The 20,619-nt window shown below is 35.4% G+C and overlaps 2 protein-coding genes across 4 annotated transcripts; both read left to right on the forward strand.

Annotated features, from left to right (window-relative positions):
* The first annotated feature begins 11,598 nt into the window (after positions 1 to 11,598).
* LOC115978235 (mitochondrial pyruvate carrier 1-like) lies at positions 11,599 to 13,847 on the forward strand. Of its 3 annotated transcripts, XM_031100256.1 has the most exons (5): positions 11,608 to 11,846; positions 12,529 to 12,645; positions 12,795 to 12,849; positions 12,971 to 13,106; positions 13,610 to 13,847. In XM_031100256.1, exons 2-5 carry the CDS (start codon positions 12,553 to 12,555, stop codon positions 13,659 to 13,661), a joined length of 336 nt encoding a protein of 111 aa, XP_030956116.1. In that variant the 5' UTR covers positions 11,608 to 11,846; positions 12,529 to 12,552; the 3' UTR covers positions 13,662 to 13,847. The 3 variants fall into 3 exon arrangements, with proteins under 3 accessions (XP_030956114.1, XP_030956115.1, XP_030956116.1); XM_031100254.1 differs by lacking the exon at positions 13,610 to 13,847 and having other exon boundaries at positions 11,599 to 11,846; positions 12,971 to 13,110; XM_031100255.1 differs by lacking the exon at positions 12,529 to 12,645 and having other exon boundaries at positions 11,607 to 11,846; positions 13,610 to 13,798.
* Positions 13,848 to 16,006: 2,159 nt separating this feature from the next.
* LOC115976484 (50S ribosomal protein L13) lies at positions 16,007 to 19,994 on the forward strand. The gene is made up of 6 exons (XM_031097786.1): positions 16,007 to 16,131; positions 16,234 to 16,333; positions 17,474 to 17,545; positions 17,865 to 18,031; positions 18,462 to 18,573; positions 19,528 to 19,994. The coding sequence occupies exons 2-6, from the start codon at positions 16,292 to 16,294 to the stop codon at positions 19,747 to 19,749; spliced, it is 615 nt and encodes a 204-aa protein (XP_030953646.1). The 5' UTR covers positions 16,007 to 16,131; positions 16,234 to 16,291; the 3' UTR covers positions 19,750 to 19,994.
* The last annotated feature ends 625 nt before the right edge of the window (positions 19,995 to 20,619 follow it).

The following is a 20,619-nucleotide window of genomic DNA, read 5'->3' on the forward strand; positions in this document are numbered from 1 at the left end:
TGGTTTACTCCACCCCTACCGTCCCACCTGCAAGTTCAACTTGGATCATATAAATACCACTTGGAACTCTTGCTTTCATTTAGCTCATATTGAACTTTCGAATTTGCTGCCAAAAATTGGATTTCTGACTTCTGTAAAAAAAATCCCAAATCTGCCATTGATGGCCTCATTGGCAATTCAACGTTGCGAGCCATATCTAGAGAGAGAGAGAGAGGATCGATAGATGGGTTGGGAACTTTTTCTTCAGCTTAGGGGTATTCGTATTTATGTAGTCCAAGTTTTCATCTAAATTAGTTTGAAAAAGTCTCTTCCAATTTACTGCTCAATACTATCTATAATAGGATTTTCTTTGAACTGGACTTAGGGGTGTCCAGTCCAACCCAGACCCAAACAGAACCGCCCTGACCGACTCGACCCGATTAGATATGAGTCGGCTCCGAATAAGTTTCGGTCGGCAACGGTTGTGAACTTTCAAATCCGGCCATTTTCGGTTCGGATATCGGTTTTCAATTATGGCAACCAGTAAAAACCGAACCGACCGAATATATTAAACTAACAACTTTCTTACTTGGTAACCGTGTCTCTACTTTTTGAAACTCTTACTTCTTTGCATGGCTGACACGTCCTACCAGCCATGTCTCTTCCATTCCATCTTTTTAGCAAACTTTCTCTTTCTTTATTTTTATAATGCAAACTTATCTCTTCCTGTCTCCCATTCTTATCAAACATCATTTCTGACTCTTCTTCTGGTTCTCTTTGAAATCAAAAGCTAAAAACCACTCATCATGCGGTGTGAGTCCTTTGCCAAACTTCTCTCAGAAGTAAAACACAACTCCTCCCTCTCTCTCTGTGCAATGACTGTCACCTTCTCTTGCTCTCCCCCTTTCATTTTATTCTCGGAGTTTGATCATCACTTTTGCAATTTTTTGGTGGTGTGACTGTAATAGTTGGCCATAGGTAATTTGGGTATGGTGAGGACCGTGAGGTGGGTGAGGCAGTAGCTGTGATGTATTTTGATGTTTTGTGTTGTACTATGTTTGGGGTTTTCTGTGTGTAGTTGCAGATTTGAAGCCAACCGCTAATCCGACCGAACCCACCGACAGCGGGTGACAGAATCCAGGACCCGATGAGATCGGGTCGAGTCACGGGTTGACCCTCAACCCGAGTCCGACCGACCCGTGGACACCTCTAACTGGACTTTTATATAGTTCAAAAATATCATCATTAATAAACGAATTTTATTTTGAATTCAAAAAAATAATTCCTAAAATTTAGGATATTTTTTCTTCATGTTCATCTTTTTATTCCTTAAAATTTCTCCCTTTTTATTCCTTTTTCATCTAAATAAAAGTAAAACAGCCCCAATTTATAAAATAAAAAAACTAAGAGAACTCCTAAAATTTAGCCTTGTTTCCCCTCACTTTCATCTTATTTTTCTTACCCAAATTTTTCTCTATATCGCTGCACCCTGCACCACTTTCAAACACACATTTAAAAACTAAATTACAATTTTTGCTTATCTCTAAAGTTTATTCTATACTACTATTTAAGGGACTGCCCATGTTTGGACCGGATTTTTTTTTGTTCCAAAATACCCCTACAGCCTATGTTTAAGTAGGGGCAAAACTTGGTAAAAATGCTTCTTTAACTTCCACATAAAACACTATCTACAAAATAAAACCACACTCCCAGTATACTCACGTTGGATTTCAAATTCAAATTGCTTCTTCTTCAGTTCTCCAATTCACCACACATAATACTCATCACACCCCTAGGTTTTTTTTGTGATTGGAAAATGTAGTAATCCCAAAGCATAATAAATGCTCTAAATTAATCCTTACCTAAAAAATAGAAGAGCCTCTAAGCACACGCGTGAGCGCGTGCTCAGAGGCTAATCTTTTTATTTGTTTGAAAATAAAAAATATATATATCAAAATTATAATTGATGCAAATTATTAACTTTTACCTTAAAATAAAAACCCTTTGAACACACGCAACGTGCGTGCTAAGAGGCTAGTAAACTATATGTACTTATCTTAAATAAATTGCATGACTCATTTAAAAGATTATATAATTATAAGTACTGGTCTTTTTTATTGTCATATAATGAGTTTTTTTTTCATATGAAAATCAAGAAGATTTTATTTAAACAGAAACGGTACAAAGTACACTGAAAATCCAATTAAACTTGCTCATCTATAACTACATCAAAGAACACTTGAGGGGCAGAGCCCAAAACAAAAGAACTAGCCAACTTGTTCCATAAAGACCAGGTTGCTAAGCAGTGGGCCACATCATTTGCTTCTCTTGGAACCCAATTAAACTGAATATTTTATGAGAAATGCACCGGCCTAATTGTATTAGCAATTAGAATGAAAATTCTCCACGGATCCTCTCTGTTTTGCTTCTGAATAGCCTCCACACAAACTGTGGCATCACTTTCCACAATTACAGAGTAGGCATTCAGCTTCAAGCCTTCAAGGCTTGTTGAGTTGCCCAATTGATGGCTTCAACTTCGACTTGAAGTGGGATAATGGTTTCCACCCTTTTGGACATAGCAAAAACCAATGTCCCTCCCCAATCTCTCGCCACAAATCCACGTATGATTAAAATATTAGTTCATGGTCTCTTTAATTGTCATACAATGATTTGAGGGAAATTTTCTTTAAACCATAGGTGGTAAACTTTTTTCTTTATAGGTTGAGGTGACAATAAATGTGGGAATTTTTGTTTTGCTTCAGCATATGGGTTTAATTAGATTTGTGTCGTAATAAATTTCTTTTAACATACGTGTTCTTGGGTTTATATGGACGCTATAAAGAGATGCTCAACGAATTAATGTCAATGTCCATGGTTTTCTTTTCTAATTTGACGTTGACATATATACTTCTTAATTTGTTACATTACATCTCTAAAATGGATGGGTAGAGTGGGAAAAAGACAAACAGATAACGGAAGTGACAAATTTAGATCGAGGAAAAGGAAATAAAACAGAGAAGATAGTGGGAGACGTGAGGGATTGAAGGAGATAAGATCATAAGATGCTAAAATTGACTTGGACTTCTAGAGGGATGATCAGATAAGGGTGACAAATTAAAGACATGAGTGGTTAGATGATAGATAGGATACAAGAACAATAAAGTCTTGGAAATTGGAATTCAATATTAAGGTAAATGGGAGCAAGTTGGAGAGAGAAAAAAAATGCCTAGAATACTTTAGAGGGCGATTGAAATTTTGGGATGATTATTAGTGCACAGTCTGCTTTATGCATAGTACATACAAGTCACATATATGACTTGTGTGAAGTATATGTATACTAAAGTATGTGTAATAGACACCATTACGAATTTTGAAGGTAATATCGAGCCGAACTTCTTTTTTTATACTTTTTAGTCAGTTGTTGGTTTGGCCTACCCGATTGGTATGCTGACCTAGAGAGTGTCTTATAAGGAATTGCATAGCAAGGGAAATTTGGTGGTGATGTGAGTGGAATTTTCCATTTATGGAAGGGTGAATGAGGACAAGTTATGACTTGGGGGAGAGGGAATTGATTTTCTTTCATTCCCTTCATGCCTAGGATTTGGGCAAATGTCCTCATTTTATAGCAGTATGAGATAAAAATCTACATGGTTTGTTATGGGAAGACTCTAGTCTAGAGTTAAAACACTTGCATCAATTGTGAACTCTCAGTCTCTCACATGGTAGCGGTATGGACCATACCACATTTAAGTGCGCATTTCTTAAAGTAATTAATTTAAGGGAAATATTAATGGATGCTCTAAGGATATTGATTTATAAATTATTTTTAGAAACATTTTATGGAAAAATGATAAAACAATTAATTTTTCTGACAGATTTTTTTATTGTCCATGAAAGTTGTGTTAAAAATTTCCTAATATAATTTATTAATAATTGTCTTAATGGCATCCGTTAACATAACCCTTAATTTAAAGCATAGCACAATAAAATGGTAATGGACCAGGTCAATTAACTTTGGCCATGCCCTTAATCAAAATAGGAGGACAATTGAATGAATTTCCAATGAACCAAGGTGCGTATATTTTTTAGTTAAATTCATGGAACCAATTTAAATAAATTTAAATTTCCTTTTGAAAGTAATTGGATCCATGGAAAATCAATTAACTTCCCCAATGAATTGCAATTATAAGACACACATCTCAAGGTAATTTAAAGATTAATTTTTGGCCAAAGTTTCAGGATCACCCAGTCACAAGAATAATCATGGAAATATCTTAGAAAAGTTCAACAAGGGAAACTAAATCAAAATTTATAAAATATTGCATGTCTCCCAATAAAATAAACTTTTAATGATATCTCAATTGTCTTTAATCTAATTTTGTCATACGAACAGTTAATTTGAAGGGAAATTCATGATCTTTAATTTAAAACTCGGTTAACCCCATAAAATTTATTGAAATCAACAAAAAAAAAAAGGGATTTAACCATTAAATTCATAAAGTCCCTTAAATTAAAGCTCAAATTTCCATCAAAATCTAGGGCTGGACAAAATATGGTATTAATAGAGAGAGAGAGAGAGAGAGAGAGAGAGAGTAGTGATGGGCCAACAGAGTCAAAAATCCAACTCTTTGTGTTGCCACTATGTCCTAAACAAGTCTTGACCGTGTCCAAAAGCAATAACAAAATTATCAGACACGTAGGTAGTTATGTTTGACATGGGCACATTGTGCTTTAGCCATGTCCATGCTATATAACACACTTGTAATAGCCGAGTCCATAATGATGCATGTTTTCTTGAGTTGCTTGTCTTTCCTAGTTGGTGTTCGTAACATGTGGGGATTGTCGGTGTGGGTGTGTTCCAAACTCTCCTGTATTAGTTTGGAGCGTGCTCTTACTTGTGTTTATAAATGATTGTGGATAGCTTTTGGGCCTTTATAGCCATTTGTAGTCGTTTAGTTTGACCGTTGTGCATAGCTTCCTTTGTAAACTAATCTATTAATTTATTAAATTAATGGCTTATTAAACACATCATCAGAACACTTCCTGTTAAGAAGATCAATCAAAAGAATAAACCTGAAGCAGTGATGAATAAAGGAAGACTGACTCGTGCAAGAAGGACTAAAGAACAAAAGAAGAAAAGGGGATTAAACGACAGTAGCAACAATAGCATTAGTATATTACTGAGAAAGCTACTTGTAGCATTAAAAGGAGTAAGTTAAGCACGAGAGATGCACATGGGGTATCTGTGGAGCTGTTAGTGGACAGATGGCTTAAGGTTATTGGAGGAGTAGAATTTGGGAAGTTGTTACAGGTAGTTAGAGGAGGTTGTTAGTTTTCCCGCTCTTTTATTTTTCTGGTACAGTAGTGATTTGTAGTATAAATGTAAAGGTATACTTTGTAATTCATTCATTCTTTGTAATCACAATTCAAAGCAATAAAATCTCTCTCTCATTCAGAAGATTTTTCTCTCTTCATTGTTGAAGATTCTCATAGTTTCTTTGATATTTGCTTAATTGTGATACTCTGTTTTTCATTTCTGATCTTTAACATGGTATCAGAGTGTTAATCAGGATCAGATCGTTTTTTTTTTGTTGTTCTTTTTGGTTATTTTCTTTTGGATTCTCTGAGAATTCATCTAATCTTCTTCAAGGTTCGAAGCTCCAACAATGGCGACCGCTGAAGAAACCTCAAACAATCATTCATCAAGCAACAATCAAACTACAACAGCTGCGAATGGTGATTCTGTAAATCCATTCTTTCTCAGCAGTAGCGATAACAACACTGTTCAACTCGTTTCTCAGAAGTTGATTGGAGGTAGAAATTACTTTCCATGGGCAAGATCAATGGTAATTGCACTCACTTCTAGGCACAAGACTGGCTTGGTCGATGGCACCATAGCAAAACTAAGTCCAGATTCACCACAATTCATTTTGTGGACTCGGTGTAATATGACAGTGCTCAGTTGGATTATTAATTTAGTATCACCAAACATTGCTTCTAGCATTATGTACACTGACAATGCAAGAACAATTTGGCTGGATCTTCGCCATAGGTTTTCTTAGAAAAGTGGCCCTAGAATCTTTGAACTTCAGAAGGAATCAGCTTACCTTGTTCAGGGGCAATTGTCTGTGGAAGATTATTACACGAAGTTCAAAGCCTTGGTTGATGAATTGGCTAACTATCAAATTGTGCCTGTGTGTAAATGTCCCTGTAATTGTGGAGCTCAAAGAACCACTTCAGACTTATATGATCGTGATCAAGTGATGCGATTCCTGATGGGATTGAATGACTCATATTCAGCTATCAGATGTCAAATCTTGCTGTATGAACCTCTACCTGATATCAATCGAGTTCTTTCCTTGATATTGCAAGAAGAAAAGCAAAGGAGTTTCAAGAATGGTGAATTCACTGGTTCCACACATCCAATTGAAGCCACAACATTGTACTCAAATGCTAGTTCTGGTTTCAAACACAACCACAATAACAAAGGAAATTACAAAAGGGAAGGACCTATTTGTACTCATTGTGGGAAGACAGGGCATACAGTGGATAAATGCTACAGGTTACATGGATTTCCTCCAGGGTTCAAATTCAAGAACAAGTCCATGGCCAATCAAGTAGTTGGTTTTGGAACTACCAATCCTAATCAATCTGTTGAGGAGTTTGTGATTTCAACTCCACAGTGTCCAATCTTTAAATCTCAATGTGAACAGCTTTTAGCCTTTCTGAATTCACAATCAGTTGGAGAAATAGCTCAGCCCTCAACTTCACAGCAGTCAGCTTACTTAAACACTGGAGGAACTGGCACTTCTCAACCTTTGGCATTAAGTGCATCTACTTCCAATTACATCAACAACTTCTTAGGTGAAATCTTTAGTCATTCCTCGTTTACCATTCCAAATCCTATTCCACATTCAACTGTTTTTTCAGCTAAAACAGTAAACAAATCAGCTTACATTGAAACAGATTGGATCATTGATACAGGTGCTACTAATCATATGGTCCACTCTGAATCCGTTTTAAATTCTTTTACTTGTGTTTCTAACTCCTATGTCTACTTACCCAATGGTGAAAAGGTCTTAGTGACTCACATAGGAACTGTGCATATCAATGACACTCTAATTCTTACTGATGTGTTGTGTGTTCCTTCCTTTACTTTCAACCTCATTTCTGTCAGTAAATTGAACAAATCACAATGTTGTTGCCTTATATTTCTTGGATCATTTTGCTTTATTCAGGATCTTGCTCATTGGAGCACGATTGGTCTAGGTAGAGAACAAAGTGGATTGTATCTGCTGGATAGCAAATACCAGGATTTGTCTTCTACTCCAGCCTCTACCTATTGTAATTCTGTTGCTTCTCATTTTGATTTCTGGCATGCTAGATTAGGGCACCCTTCAAGTGGTAAACTTGAACTTGTGAATAAGATCATGCCTTTTGTACAGTGTAATAAAACCACTCATTGTGACATTTGTCCAATAGCAAAGCAAAAAAGATTGCCCTTTTCAGCTAGTACTCATATTTCTGATCATCCTTTTGATTTGATACATTGTGATTTGTGGGGTCCCTTTTCCATTCCTACTATTGATGGTTACAAGTATTTCCTTACAATTGTTGATGATTTTTCTAGATGTACATGGATTTATTTGTTAAAAGCTAAATCAGAAACTCAAGTTCTTTTGCCACAGTTCTATGTTTATGTTGAAACTCATTTTGACAAGAAAATCAAGTGCATTAGAACTGATAATGGCACTAAGTTTTTGTTAAAAGATTTTTTCAAGTCCAAAGGCATTATCCATCAATTGAGTTGTGTTGAAACCCCTCAACAAAACTCAATTGTGGAAAGAAAACATCAACATATTCTAAATGTGGCTAGAGCACTTAAGTTCCAATCAAATGTTCCTTTGAATTTTTGGGGAGATTGTGTGCTCACAGCTGTATACCTCATCAATAGGTTGCCTAATTCTACTATTAACAATAAAACACCCTATGAAGCTCTTTTTGGTAAGCTGCCTACCTTTTCACATCTTAGAGTGTTTGGTTGTTTATGTTATGCATCCACACTTGCACATAAAAGGCATAAGTTTTTACCTAGAGCCACTAAATGTGTGTTTCTTGGTTACCCATTTGGTGTTAAAGGTTACAAAGTGAAGGATTTAACCACACATTCAGTTTTTATTTCAAGAGATGTGCACTTCTATGAGTCACTATTTCCTTTTCAATCTTCTGATTTTCCTCAATATCTTGATCCCTTTGATTCCAACACTTTGTCCTCACCTGTCCCTTTAAACCCCATTCCCTTGCCTACTATCTCAAATGACCCTATTCTGCCTGACTTTCCAGATTCTGCAACAAGCACTTTTGCTACTGCAGAATGTGTTCCTTTGGATTGTTCCATTGATACTTCTAGCTTTTCATCTCTTGCATCTGACACTGTCACTGTTCCAGCCTTACCTCATACTTCTCCACCTCAAATTAGGAAGTCTAGTAGGACTCATAGACTACCTACTTATTTACATGATTACTCTTGTTCCTTGCTTACCACCAAGCCTTCACCAGGTAGTCCCTATGATATCCATAATCATCTTTCTTATGCTAACCTTAGTTCTTCCTATCAAGTTTTTGCTCATGCTGCTAGTGCTGAAGTTGAACCTGAGTATTACCATCAGGTTGTGCTTTCAAAGGCTTGGCAGGGAGCAATGGACAAGGAGATTGGTGCTTTGGAACTTAATCATACTTGGGATGTAGTCTCTCTACCTCATGGGAAGTCTCCAATAGGTTGCAAGTGGGTTTATAGGATTAAATATAATCCGGATGGCTCTGTGGAGAGATACAAAGCCAGATTAGTAGCTAAAGGGTATACACAGCAGGAGGGGCTGGACTACTCTGAGACATTCTCACCAGTTGCCAAATCAGTGTCTGTGAGGGTGTTGCTGTGTATTGCTACTATCAAGGGTTGGCCTTTACATCAGTTGGATGTTAATAATGCCTTCCTCCATGGTGATTTAGAGGAGGAAGTGTACATGTCCCTACCACAGGGCTATCACAGCAAGGGGGGCTATTCAACAGATGCTAGACCTCTTGTATGCAGGTTGAGAAAGTCACTTTATGGATTGAAGCAGGCCAGCAGGCATTGGCATGCTAAACTATCCACAACAATCACTGAAATGGGTTTTGTTCAATCAAAATCTGATTATGCCCTATTTGTAGATTCAAAAGGCTCTAATTTCACTGCCCTTTTGGTCTATGTAGATGATATATTGATCACAGGCAATGATGCTCAATGTGTAGCAGATTTGAAAGCACTCTTGGATGTTAAGTTTGAGATAAAAGACTTAGGAATCTTGAAGTATTTTCTGGGGTTAGAAGTGGCAAGGAGTGATAAGGGCATTACTCTTAATCAGAGAAAATATGCCTTAGAAGTGTTGACAGATTCGGGTATGATAGGCTGCAAGCCTATGAAAACTCCTATGGAGCAGCACCTTAGATTGTCAAAGGATGAAGGAGAGTTAATTGATGATCCTTCATAGTACAGAAGGCTTATAGGCAGGTTGATGTATTTAACCTTGACAAGACCAGACATTTGTTATGCAGTGAATAGGCTAAGTCAATTTTTGAGCAAGCCTAGGCATCCTCACATGGTGGCAGCACTAAGGGTTTTACAATACATCAAGGGTGCTCCAGGGCAGGGGTTGTTTTTCTCAGCTAACTCAGATTTTCAATTGAAGGCATTTTGTGATGCGGACTGGGCAGGATGCCCTGACACTAGGAGATCTTTGACAGGATATTGCATTTTCCTTGGTGAGACTTTGATATCCTGGAGGTCCAAGAAACAAAACACAGTATCAAGATTCTCAGCAGAGGCTAAGTATAGATCAATGGCTTCAACATGCTGTGAAATCACTTGGTTGCTATATCTACTTGAAGACTTCAAGATTGAGCACTCCAAGGCTGCACTACTCTACTGTGACAACAAGGCAGCCTTGCACATAGCTGCAAACCCAGTGTTCCATGAGAGAACAAAACATATAGAGGTAGATTGTCATTTAGTCAGGGAAAAAATACAGGCAGGGATGATTAAGACTTTCCATGTCAGGACCAATTTACAACTAGGTGATGTGTTTACTAAAGCACTTGGTGCACCTGCATTCCTGGATTTGATTAGTAGATTAGGATTACTCAACATTTTCAGTCCTAATATTACTTATCCACAATCATGGCAAGACTCAGAAGCTATTTCCACAACAGAAGCAGCTCTGGTCTTGAGGGGGGCTGTTAAGAAGATCAATCAAAAGAATAAACCTGAAGCAGTGATGAATAAAGGAAGACTGACTCGTGCAAGAAGGACTAAAGAACAAAAGAAGAAAAGGGGATTAAACGACAATAGCAACAATAGCATTAGTATATTACTGAGAAAGCTACTTGTAGCATTAAAAGGAGTAAGTTAAGCACGAGAGATGCACATGGGGTATCTGTGGAGCTGTTAGTGGACAGATGGCTTAAGGTTATTGGAGGAGTAGAATTTAGGAAGTTGTTACAGGTAGTTAGAGGAGGTTGTTAGTTTTCCCGCTCTTTTATTTTTCTGGTACAGTAGTGATTTGTAGTATAAATGTAAAGGTATACTTTGTAATTCATTCATTCTTTGTAATCACAATTCAAAGCAATAAAATCTCTCTCTCATTCAGAAGATTTTTCTCTCTTCGTTGTTGAAGATTCTCATAGTTTCTTTGATATTTGCTTAATTGTGATACTCTATTTTTCATTTCTGATCTTTAACACTTCCCCAATCTGTTCATTTATTGCTTTCTCGATTAGATTACTTGAGAACAATTCTTTATCTCTTCCTCAAGTGTTGTTGCTCTTTCCTATTTATTACTCTCTTGATCTTAGATAATTTTCTTGATCAATTAAAAAGGAAAGACATTATTAAAAGGTTATTCTTGAACATTTGTGGGAGGAACTGTGTTCAAGACAAAGGTCGATTGTATTGTCTAATCTTAAGGGGTTATTCAGTTTGCGAACTGTTCGTACCAGATTTTACTCCTAGTGGCACAAACGGTTCTTGTTATTGATTATTTGGCTTAACTTGTTTTTGACTAAGAGTTTGTACATTTACTAAAATATTTCCAACATGGTCTAACAAGTAATATAAAGCTTGAACCAAGCCCCAATATGATCTGCAACTAGACCCACAATAGTATGTGAGACCTATGGGTCTCGTATTAGGACAAAGATTGGATTCAGTTTTCTGTGCATTGAACCCGATAAGATTATAACACGTGTCCACTTTTAGTTATGCATCATGATCTTGACAAATTCATTGCATAGGAGCACTGAGACAAAGAAGTGCATGATATTAGGCAATTAGAGGGCGGGGGGAAAGACATTGATGTGTTAACATCATTAAAATATGAGGATGGAGATAAAACGTCAGATTCCTTAATTAAGAACATTTTCATTGATAAAAATAGCTAATACGTAGTATATTTTAAAGAATCAACTATATCAGTGCCGACACATATTGGGTGAAACAAATTAATATACAAAGAAAAAGATATATTACTATTCATTGAATTATAATAGATGGAGTGTATTATTTCACACATATGTAGGGGGGGAAGCGTGTGAAAGTGAAACAAGGGAGTGGATCCATCAAAAAAAGAAGAAGAAACAAGGGTGTGAATAGTCTTTTAACGAATAGATATTATAGCGTATTGGATAGGAATTAGGAGGAACTTTGACTTGAAATCCACATTTGAAGCTTTCAAATTTTCCTTGCATACTGAGACAGTTCATCTGATGCATTGTAACTCTCATTTCTGCATATCTTGTTGGATTCTTGAGCTTACATCTGCAGCTTCCATCTAGTAAGACTCTTTCTCTTTTTATATTGATTAAGATTCATGGATGTTCTTCATCCCAATACCATAGAAACTGATTGAAGCTTTTTTTCTTTTTTTCCTAGATCAGCCTTGTTTTTCTTATGATAATATGATTGTGTTTGATTTTTTATTTGACCCACTTAAAAATATGCATCAGAATTTTAATCAAGTGAATCATAAAAAACCAGAAAACATCCAACTTTTCAGAATAAGTAGCAAACTTATGTTATATCAGGCTCCACAAAAAGTGGAGCTTTGTAGCACCAACTACCAGTCTACCATCTTTTTAATGATCTATAGACAATTAATATGCTTTCAACTTTTGTTGTATGGGCTGGACCTTTATTGTTTGGGGGTGTAAATTAAGACACATGTGGACTTGTTATAATTATTGAGATTGGTCCAATTCAAAATAAGCTTACCATTAATTTATTGACTTTCTCATTTTATTATGTCTTATAATAAGCTCTAACCCTGTCTTTCTTTGTAATTCCTGCGACATGAACTTCTTTTCTTTTTTTTAGAGGTGTGATTTCAAGAAGCCGAAATGCAACTTAGAAATTTTTTTTTTTTTTTTTCAAGTGAACTTGTTAATTTAAGGTATGCTTGAGTGTAATTAATATCATTTTGACTATTAATTTCAGCGTTGACTGGCTGTTATGTGCAGGTCTCCAAGTTGTCATAGCTTATAATGAAAATCCTCCAGAATTTTTTGAACAGTCCCATTGGCCCTAAAACAACACACTTTTGGGGCCCTGTTGTGGGCTGGGGCATTCCTATTGCAGTATGCTTCAATACTTATACTGATGCCACACTAATGCATATATACTAACTTCAAATGTTTATTGTAGTTTCTTTATCCAAACAATTTAAAGTACACATAGATTTTGAACTTAACTACTTTCAGATTAATATCATTGCTGATTCTGACAGGCAATGGTCGACACAAACAAACCCCCAGAGTTGATTTCTGGCAATATGACAACAGGTTTCTCTAAATTTTTAAGGCTTTGGGCTAATCAAGAACGGATAAAATTCAATTTGAACTTTTACTTTTTTTAGCCTTGTAATGTGACCTTAGAACTATCACTTCTGTGGTTGTGTTGCAGTTATGTGTGTTTATTCAGCATTGTTCATGAGGTTTGCATGGATGGTACAGCCACGGAATCTCCACCTTCTTGCATTGCATGCCGCGAATGAGAGTGTACAGCTCTATCAGCTCTCACGTTGGTTGAAATTTCAAGGGTGAGCGCATCTAATTATTCACTAATTCTAAGCACACAACTCAGACTGGAATGGTTTCCGACTTTAGTTTTATCATTTGTGCTTTCAATCTAATCCCATGGTTCTGAATTCTAATAATTAGTTAAAAAGAACAATGACCGATGAGTGTTGAATTGTGCTTGGCTCATGGAAACATGAGCTGTATTGTTCAATGGTTCTTTTCATATATTGTTGCCAGATAGATAAATGGGAATAGTAATTCCATTCCAATTTCTTGTATTTCATATAATCACCATTACATGATAATTATACCAAATTTACCTTTTTCCTTTGTTTGGATGATCCTCCTTAACATTGACACAAATAATACTCGAGGACAAATAAGTTAAGCCATGCAACAAACCAACTGCTATAATCCTATCTATAATATAAAGCAAGCAACTTGGCCTAGGAATTCATTTCTCCCTGTTTCTGCTCTCTCCTATCTTAACATATTTTATTTTTTCCTCATTTTATTTTAACAGGTTTCTTGGTGACAAAAGCTTGCAGCAGAAGAACGAGGAAGCTGAAACATAGTGATTCAGAGATGGTTGATTTATATTTTCTTTGTCGAATCTTTGAAACATAGTGATTCAGAGATGATTGATTTATGTTTTCCTGGGCCTAATCTTTTGTATATAATTTATCATAACTGGACGATTTGCTTCTTTTCTCAAGTGGTTTTCAGCCGCAATTTGTTTCATAAATAAAGTGAGAAAATATGGTATAGTGGACGATAAGTTATAATTCTATGTATTTATATATAAAAAATAAAAATAAAAAACTGATTAGATTGCACTGTACATTCTCAATACAACAGAAACTAGAGTACGACTGCATCATTTGTGACACAAGACCAAAAAATTAATTTCGTATTTTATTTTCATTTCAACGATCTAGACTCTAGAATCAAATCTAATTTTGGACATCTTCAATTTGACCAAACAAAAATAGAAAATTCTCGAATTGGGCTTCTTCTTCTTTTTTTTGGGTAAAACTCTTTGGTAAATTTGAAATTAAATAGATAATTAATAGCTTCCTCATCCTTTGTCCTTCCTTTCTTCTCCCTAACTAGAAGGACTGTGTGAGAGGTTAGAAGTGTCCATTGCTCTTTTTTCTTTTTTTCTTTTTAAATATAGAATAACTGTCCATTGTTACCATGAGGGTCGGACTTGGTGGTAGTACCCTATTTTGTAGGGATTATACTTACAAAATATAGAAATGATATGTCTACAATATTTTTATAATAAATCATAGGTGACAGGTTGTTACTGGTTGTTATTGTTAGGACAAAAAAGTAATCTTAGTGTTAATTTCAAATTTGAACCAATAACAACTAATCACCTGTGATTTGTTGTAAAAATGTTGTAAATAGAGAAATGATATGTCTACAAAATATATATTTGGCTAAAATAGCGCCTTCATTTATACGAAAAGTTCAGTTTTCATCACTAAAATTTAAAAGTTCATTTTTGGTTCCTAAACTTTCAAAACTAACTATTTTATATCCTTTCATCTGTGTCTAATAGTTTATATTCTATGTTGTCTAACAGAATGCTGGTGTGGAATCTAACTTGGACCAAACCATTTCCTTTTTAAAAAGTTTGAACACATAACATGAAATTATTGGCACATGTGAAGATAACATTACATTGGGACAATTGCCCATTCTCAAATATAAATTCTTAGAAAGATTATGATACTTTAATAATTTATAAGTTACCATAGATAATGGAATGAGATTACGAATTGTCTTTATTACCATCAAGGATTAAGTATGTTGTCATAAATGCATTAGTCTAGTGGTGGATACAATATATTAGTAATAATATATGTTTTATTTGACTTGTGGGGCCCAAATAATTTATGGGCCAGACCCATTTACCCGTGAGGAGACCAAAAGCCCAAGCCAAGGAGGGCTATGGCCCAAGCTCGACAAGATAGCCTTGGGATACAGCCGAGGACAGTTCAGTCCTCGGCAGACCCAAAATCCCACCGGAAAGAGGGGGGTAAAAACGGTATAGGACTAAAACTTGGAAGAAAAATATAAAATATCTAGGGAAAGCTGCCCTTACTGCCATTCAATACTCTGAACCTGACAAAGCCGTATTCTTTGGCTTTTACAACCACCCCCAACGACTTTGGATATGGGCTGATGGGACAAGTATCAGTCTTGGAAAGGTTAACCCTATACGTGGACAAAGGACAATGAACGCAGGCGGATATAAAAGGAAAAATAAGTAACCTAGAGAAGGGGCTGGGAAAAAGGGCCAAAAACCAGAGCCTCCCAGCCCCCCTTCAGGAGAAAGACTCCAGGGGTAAAGAAAACTTAACCATGCATGAACACCATGAAAAACTCACCGCCTGGTGACTAAGGCCTAACCTTTCAAACCCACGCTCTACAAATGATATTGTTTGGGCCTTTTTACGTGCGAGCCCAACACCGCTACGGTTCGTCACGAATCGAGTCCTTACATGACTTATTTTGGTTTTTTTATACATACAATTTTTAAAATTTTCACATTTTTCAAAATATAATTATACTTATATCTAATTTATTTTCTAAACAAAATAACTAAACAAAATTTTTCTTTTAATAAGTTTTTATAATTTGATATTTGGGGTATAACAAAATCATTGGAAAATGATGCTTCAATCATAACTTACTATGTAAAATTCGCAGGATTCAATTGATAGCTCAATATTAATGCTATTGTTTATGGTTTTCCCCATTTTTTACCTATTTCACAAAAAAATATAAAATAATTTTTTTTTTTAAAGCCAAAATTTGGTCCATAGTCAATAGGCCTTGGGCTCCATGATAGAGTGTATTTTCAGAGCCCAATAGTGCAGAGTCAGTCCGATTTAATCATCCTAGATTATCTGAAGATCTGACGGCATCAAGTCCTCCCAAGTGAGACAGAGAATTGCACTGGATCAGAGCTCAACTCACTCTCTCTTTCTTTGCCAAACCCTACTCTCTCTCTCTCTCTTCAGGGTTTTACAGGTCGAAAATTTTTCCTTTCGATTTATATTTTGCTTTGAATTAACAAGCTTTTAACTTTTCAATTTACTTAGTCTTAAGCTTAAACTTGAATTGAATTTTCAGGGTTGAATGATTTACCTGTGAAGAAGGAGATTCAAAGAAAAGAAAAGACACAAGAGAAATGGCAAGCCAAGCAGCTAGCTCTTTCAATGGCAACGTCAAGGCAATTTTCCCTTTTATGTTTCAAAGTTTATAGATTTCATTCATTGTGAAAAGTTCTCTGTTAAATTTTTTTTTTTTTTTTTAACCCGAAACCGATTTTCACAGCTTGGAGTAGGGTGTTACTGAAGCACTCCACGTGTTTGTGAAATGTACTGAATGACTTGTTTTAGCTGTTATGGGCTTTTATGGTTAAGTCTTGGAGTTTTTGTGCTGTATTATCACTACCCATTTCTTCTTTACTGTTGAAAGTGCTGCTAACTTGCATTTCAGAGGTCTTGAATCTTTGAATTGCCTGTTTTTGAATTGTATCAAGATAGATATATGACTTCTACTGTCTAGTAGACTATATGCGTATTTTTTAAATCATGGATAGTTTTTTTTTTTTTTGGATTTGTTATTTGGTTTTTTTTGGTTGCCACAATTAAGTGGTATAGTGTAGGTTTTATTAGTTAGCATTCTAGCAAGATCCATTAATAGGTAAAACCCAAGAAAAGTACACTTCTTTTTTCTCTGGTTGACATCAATTAGATTGATGATCTTAATATTTACAGCATGTTATGTATTGCTTATATTTTGGGCAGTGTAGTGCCTGAACGCAAAATATTAGCCAAATTTGGTTCTATGGGCAATTAAAAATAAAATTTAACTTATATTTTTCACAAGAAACTAAATATCAAATGGCTTTACATTGATACAATAAAGTTCAACGATCACCTTCTTGTTTTTTGTGGTTAATGGAAAGGTAATTTGGATAATAAATTATCCTCGTACAGGTTGCCAAAACTTCCTTTTAAGGGGAATTATGATTCTTTATGTTCTGAAGTTCTCAGTTGTGAAATCTATGTAATGGATTATAGTGGCATGCATTATGAGGTTCTTAAACATATTTTTTGATATCACCTACTGAGTGGCCTGCCTAAAGTCATCTTTATGTATTATGGGAATGCCATAGGGAATTTAGATTCGTATACATCTGTGTAAGCTCCATACAATATGCTTTATGGTAAATGGTACTTGATCTCAATAAAACATTTCAAAATTTTCAATTTATATTTCATGCCCCTGAATCTGTAACTTGCTGATTAATGTTTAACTAAGATGACAAATCAATAACAGAGTTAATGACTCAATATTCTTGCAGAAAGCACTTGCTGGGCTGAGACGCATAAACCTGGATGGTCTGCGATGGAGGGTATTTGATGCCAAAGACCAGGTTTGCATATACCATCATTTTCTCCTTATGCCACTAATTTTGGTAAATTATAAAGTTATAAGATCTTTATGCATCCCAGTTGGCTTGGATGAAAAATAAAATAAATTTTATTCTTCAAATTTCAAAGATGCTGTTCTTTCTACTCCCTTTTGGGAAAAGATGTACCCTAGTTGATCAGTGAATTATAATGAAATGAGGCAGATTGTATCTGCTGTAGCGGCTGGCTTCTTAATGTAAATTTTGTTCAATTATTCATATTTCCAATTTATCCACTTGAAGAAGTTTACAGATGATTATAGTAATGTACATCTTTCCGTAGGTCCTTGGCAGATTAGCATCTCAAATATCTACTGTGATTCAAGGAAAGGATAAGCCGACGTATGCTCCAAATCGTGATGATGGGGATATGTGCATCGTGCTTAATGCAAAGGATATTTCTGTCACTGGGAGAAAACTTACAAACAAGTTTTATCGCTGGCATACTGGGCAAGTATTGCTCTTTATTCTTGGATTGTGAACTGTAGGAATGATTGGAAAGTTGGGGGAATGAATGAAAATAAAATGATTTAAGTCTTGTTTGGTTTTTGTATAAGTTGAGTGCACAACTTTCTCATCACAATGTGGATAACCTAATTCCAACAGTGAATTTCAAATCTAGACATTTTGTATTTACTTGTTCAACATAGCCTAAAAAAAATGTCTAAAGATTTAGTTTTTAAAAATATATTAAAAAGACCTGTTGATGATTAGTGGTGAGAATAAAAGGTTTACTTGCCTTTAAGTGCCACTTGAAACAAAGTAGACGCATTTTTAAAGTACATCTATGTAGAAACTATTCATGCAGCTTCCATTGCCTCCTAATATGTGCCATTTTTATGCATTTTGAATGTTGACATCGAACTTACGTGCCCTGTAGGTATGTGGGCCACCTCAAGGAAAGGAGTTTAAAGGACCAGATGGCTAAAGATCCAACAGAAGTCATCCGAAAAGCTGTATTACGCATGCTTCCAAGAAACAAATTGCGTGATGTGAGTGTTTGAATTTGAGGCTACGCCCTCTCAGATGCTCTTCTTTATCTGGCTGGTTTGCATGACCTTGAATCTTTGAGCAGTCAATTAATGACATCTTCAGTTGTAGGAAATCTACACTATCATTATTCTACAAGTATAACTCTCATGTGCTATGATGCCTGAAAGAGCTATTAAATTATATAAAAACAATAAAGTAGATCATTTCTCTAATTCAAATAAATTAGTAGAAGCAATTTGATGTGCTAGTATTGAGGGGAAGAAAATGGCTTGAAAAATTATAGGTCTCTGCATCCATAACATGTAGATCACCTTGGTTATCATCATCTATATCTCAACAAGCTTTGTGAATCCTTTAAAAATATGGTCCCCAAAAGTTTGACTATTTTGCTGTTGACCAACAAATCATTAGTTATCTTTATAGTTTTTCTCTCAATAAACTTTGTTCTCCTTTTATGTGGACATGACGCTCGTTCAAGGCCAAAAGTTGTGTTGCCAGTCTCATGTATCTCAGATATGTTATATGAGTAATGGTTTAATTGATTGCGTGGCATGATTTGATTTGTCCCTGGAAAATTGAGAGCTGACTGTTGGCTTTAGACCCAATCCAAGACTACTTTTGGCAATTGAGATTATTTGCTTGTTGCTGCTTTTCAGTTATAGAGTCGGGCTAATTTGTTCTTTGGATTAGATATCACTTGGATTATTTTGACAGGACAACAGGGAATTTAGAACAAATAAAGTCACTGCTAATTTTAAAGTGTTAATTCATGTGCTTTTTCTTCCATGCAACTGGTTTGTTACAATAATCACACCATAATTTCTTTACAAAAAAAAAAGTCTTTCTGAGTTTTACTTGGCACCTAATCTATTTCGGTTTTGTGTGATTTTTTTACTAGAAGCATTAGCCTTTTGAATCAAATAATCTTACACTTTAGCTCACTGTGGATGCAGGATAGAGATCGAAAGTTGAGGATATTTGCTGACAGTGAGCACCCCTTTGGTGACAGGCCCCTTGAACCATACATAATGCCTCCTCGAAGAGTACGTGAAATGCGTCCCCGTGCAAGGCGAGCAATGATTCGAGCTCAGAAAAAAGAGGAGCTGCAAAAACAGACTGCTAATGAGACAGTGAAAGGTAAAAGGAGAGTAGTTAAAGAAGAAGTGAAAGCATAAAGAGTAGTTGTAGTTTGTTCACCTTTCTGGGAGATGGCAATTTCTTGTCGTTTATGCATCCACCGTAAATGTGGGCATGGATCAGCTCTTATCTGGAAGGACAATCGAATATGTTTGGTTTATGAAATTCTTTTATGGTTTGTCAGAATTCTAATTAAATGTTTGTATCGAGGTGTCAAAACCTTGAGGAAAGGAAAACAGTGATCAATTGCCCTTGATATTGTCTATTGAAACTTCTTAAGGCAGAGTGCAGGATCTTTCAGGCAGCCTCTAAAAAACGCATACTCATGCCTTGAGCTTGTGCATGCATAAAATTTGCATTTGTTTCGTTTAGATAAAAGAGCTACAACTACAAGTTGTGAAAATAAAGACTACAAAATAAGGAGCAATGCATATCAAAACTAAATTCAAAAGAAGGTTCATGCCGAACGGTAATGACCATCTGCTATTAGATTGAGCAAGTGTCGCCATTTCTTTTTCTTTTGTTTTTTTTTTTTTTCAATTTTACAATAGTGCCAGCCTAATTCATACCAAATTCATCTCTTTTTCTTAATAAAGATTTTTTTATAGTTCATTTTATTAGTCTGGTAAAACTATACAGAAAAGTCAATCCCAAATTTTGGAATTAAGACTTTGTTGTTAAAAACTATACAAATAAAAGCAAGAAAGGATCATTTCTCCTTAAATCTTCTAATTTCTTCTAATTATTAGCCCGATGTGAGATTAGTAGCATTTATTTGAATTTTAAATGCCACGTGTTGCATTTAAAGAAAAATTAGAAAATTCAATAAAAGACAGCTCAATTGACACATTCTATTGTTTTTAACGAAGATGTCCAAGATTTAAATTGCATCTCTTTCATTGTAACTA

The sequence above is a fragment of the Quercus lobata genome, chromosome 2, assembly GCF_001633185.2.
Source record: "Quercus lobata isolate SW786 chromosome 2, ValleyOak3.0 Primary Assembly, whole genome shotgun sequence".
Lineage (NCBI taxonomy): Eukaryota > Viridiplantae > Streptophyta > Magnoliopsida > Fagales > Fagaceae > Quercus > Quercus lobata.

Coding starts and splice junctions, on each gene's coding strand:
- LOC115978235 (XM_031100256.1), top strand. CDS start 12,553: ATGAAAATCCTCCAGAATTTTTTGAACAGTCCCATTGGCCCTAAAACA. Junction 12,646..12,794: donor GCTGGGGCATTCCTATTGCA/GTATGCTTCAAT, acceptor TGATTCTGACAG/GCAATGGTCGACACAAACAA. Junction 12,850..12,970: donor TTCTGGCAATATGACAACAG/GTTTCTCTAAAT, acceptor GTTGTGTTGCAG/TTATGTGTGTTTATTCAGCA.
- LOC115976484 (XM_031097786.1), top strand. CDS start 16,292: ATGGCAAGCCAAGCAGCTAGCTCTTTCAATGGCAACGTCAAG. Junction 18,032..18,461: donor TTTTATCGCTGGCATACTGG/GCAAGTATTGCT, acceptor CGTGCCCTGTAG/GTATGTGGGCCACCTCAAGG. Junction 18,574..19,527: donor CAAGAAACAAATTGCGTGAT/GTGAGTGTTTGA, acceptor CTGTGGATGCAG/GATAGAGATCGAAAGTTGAG.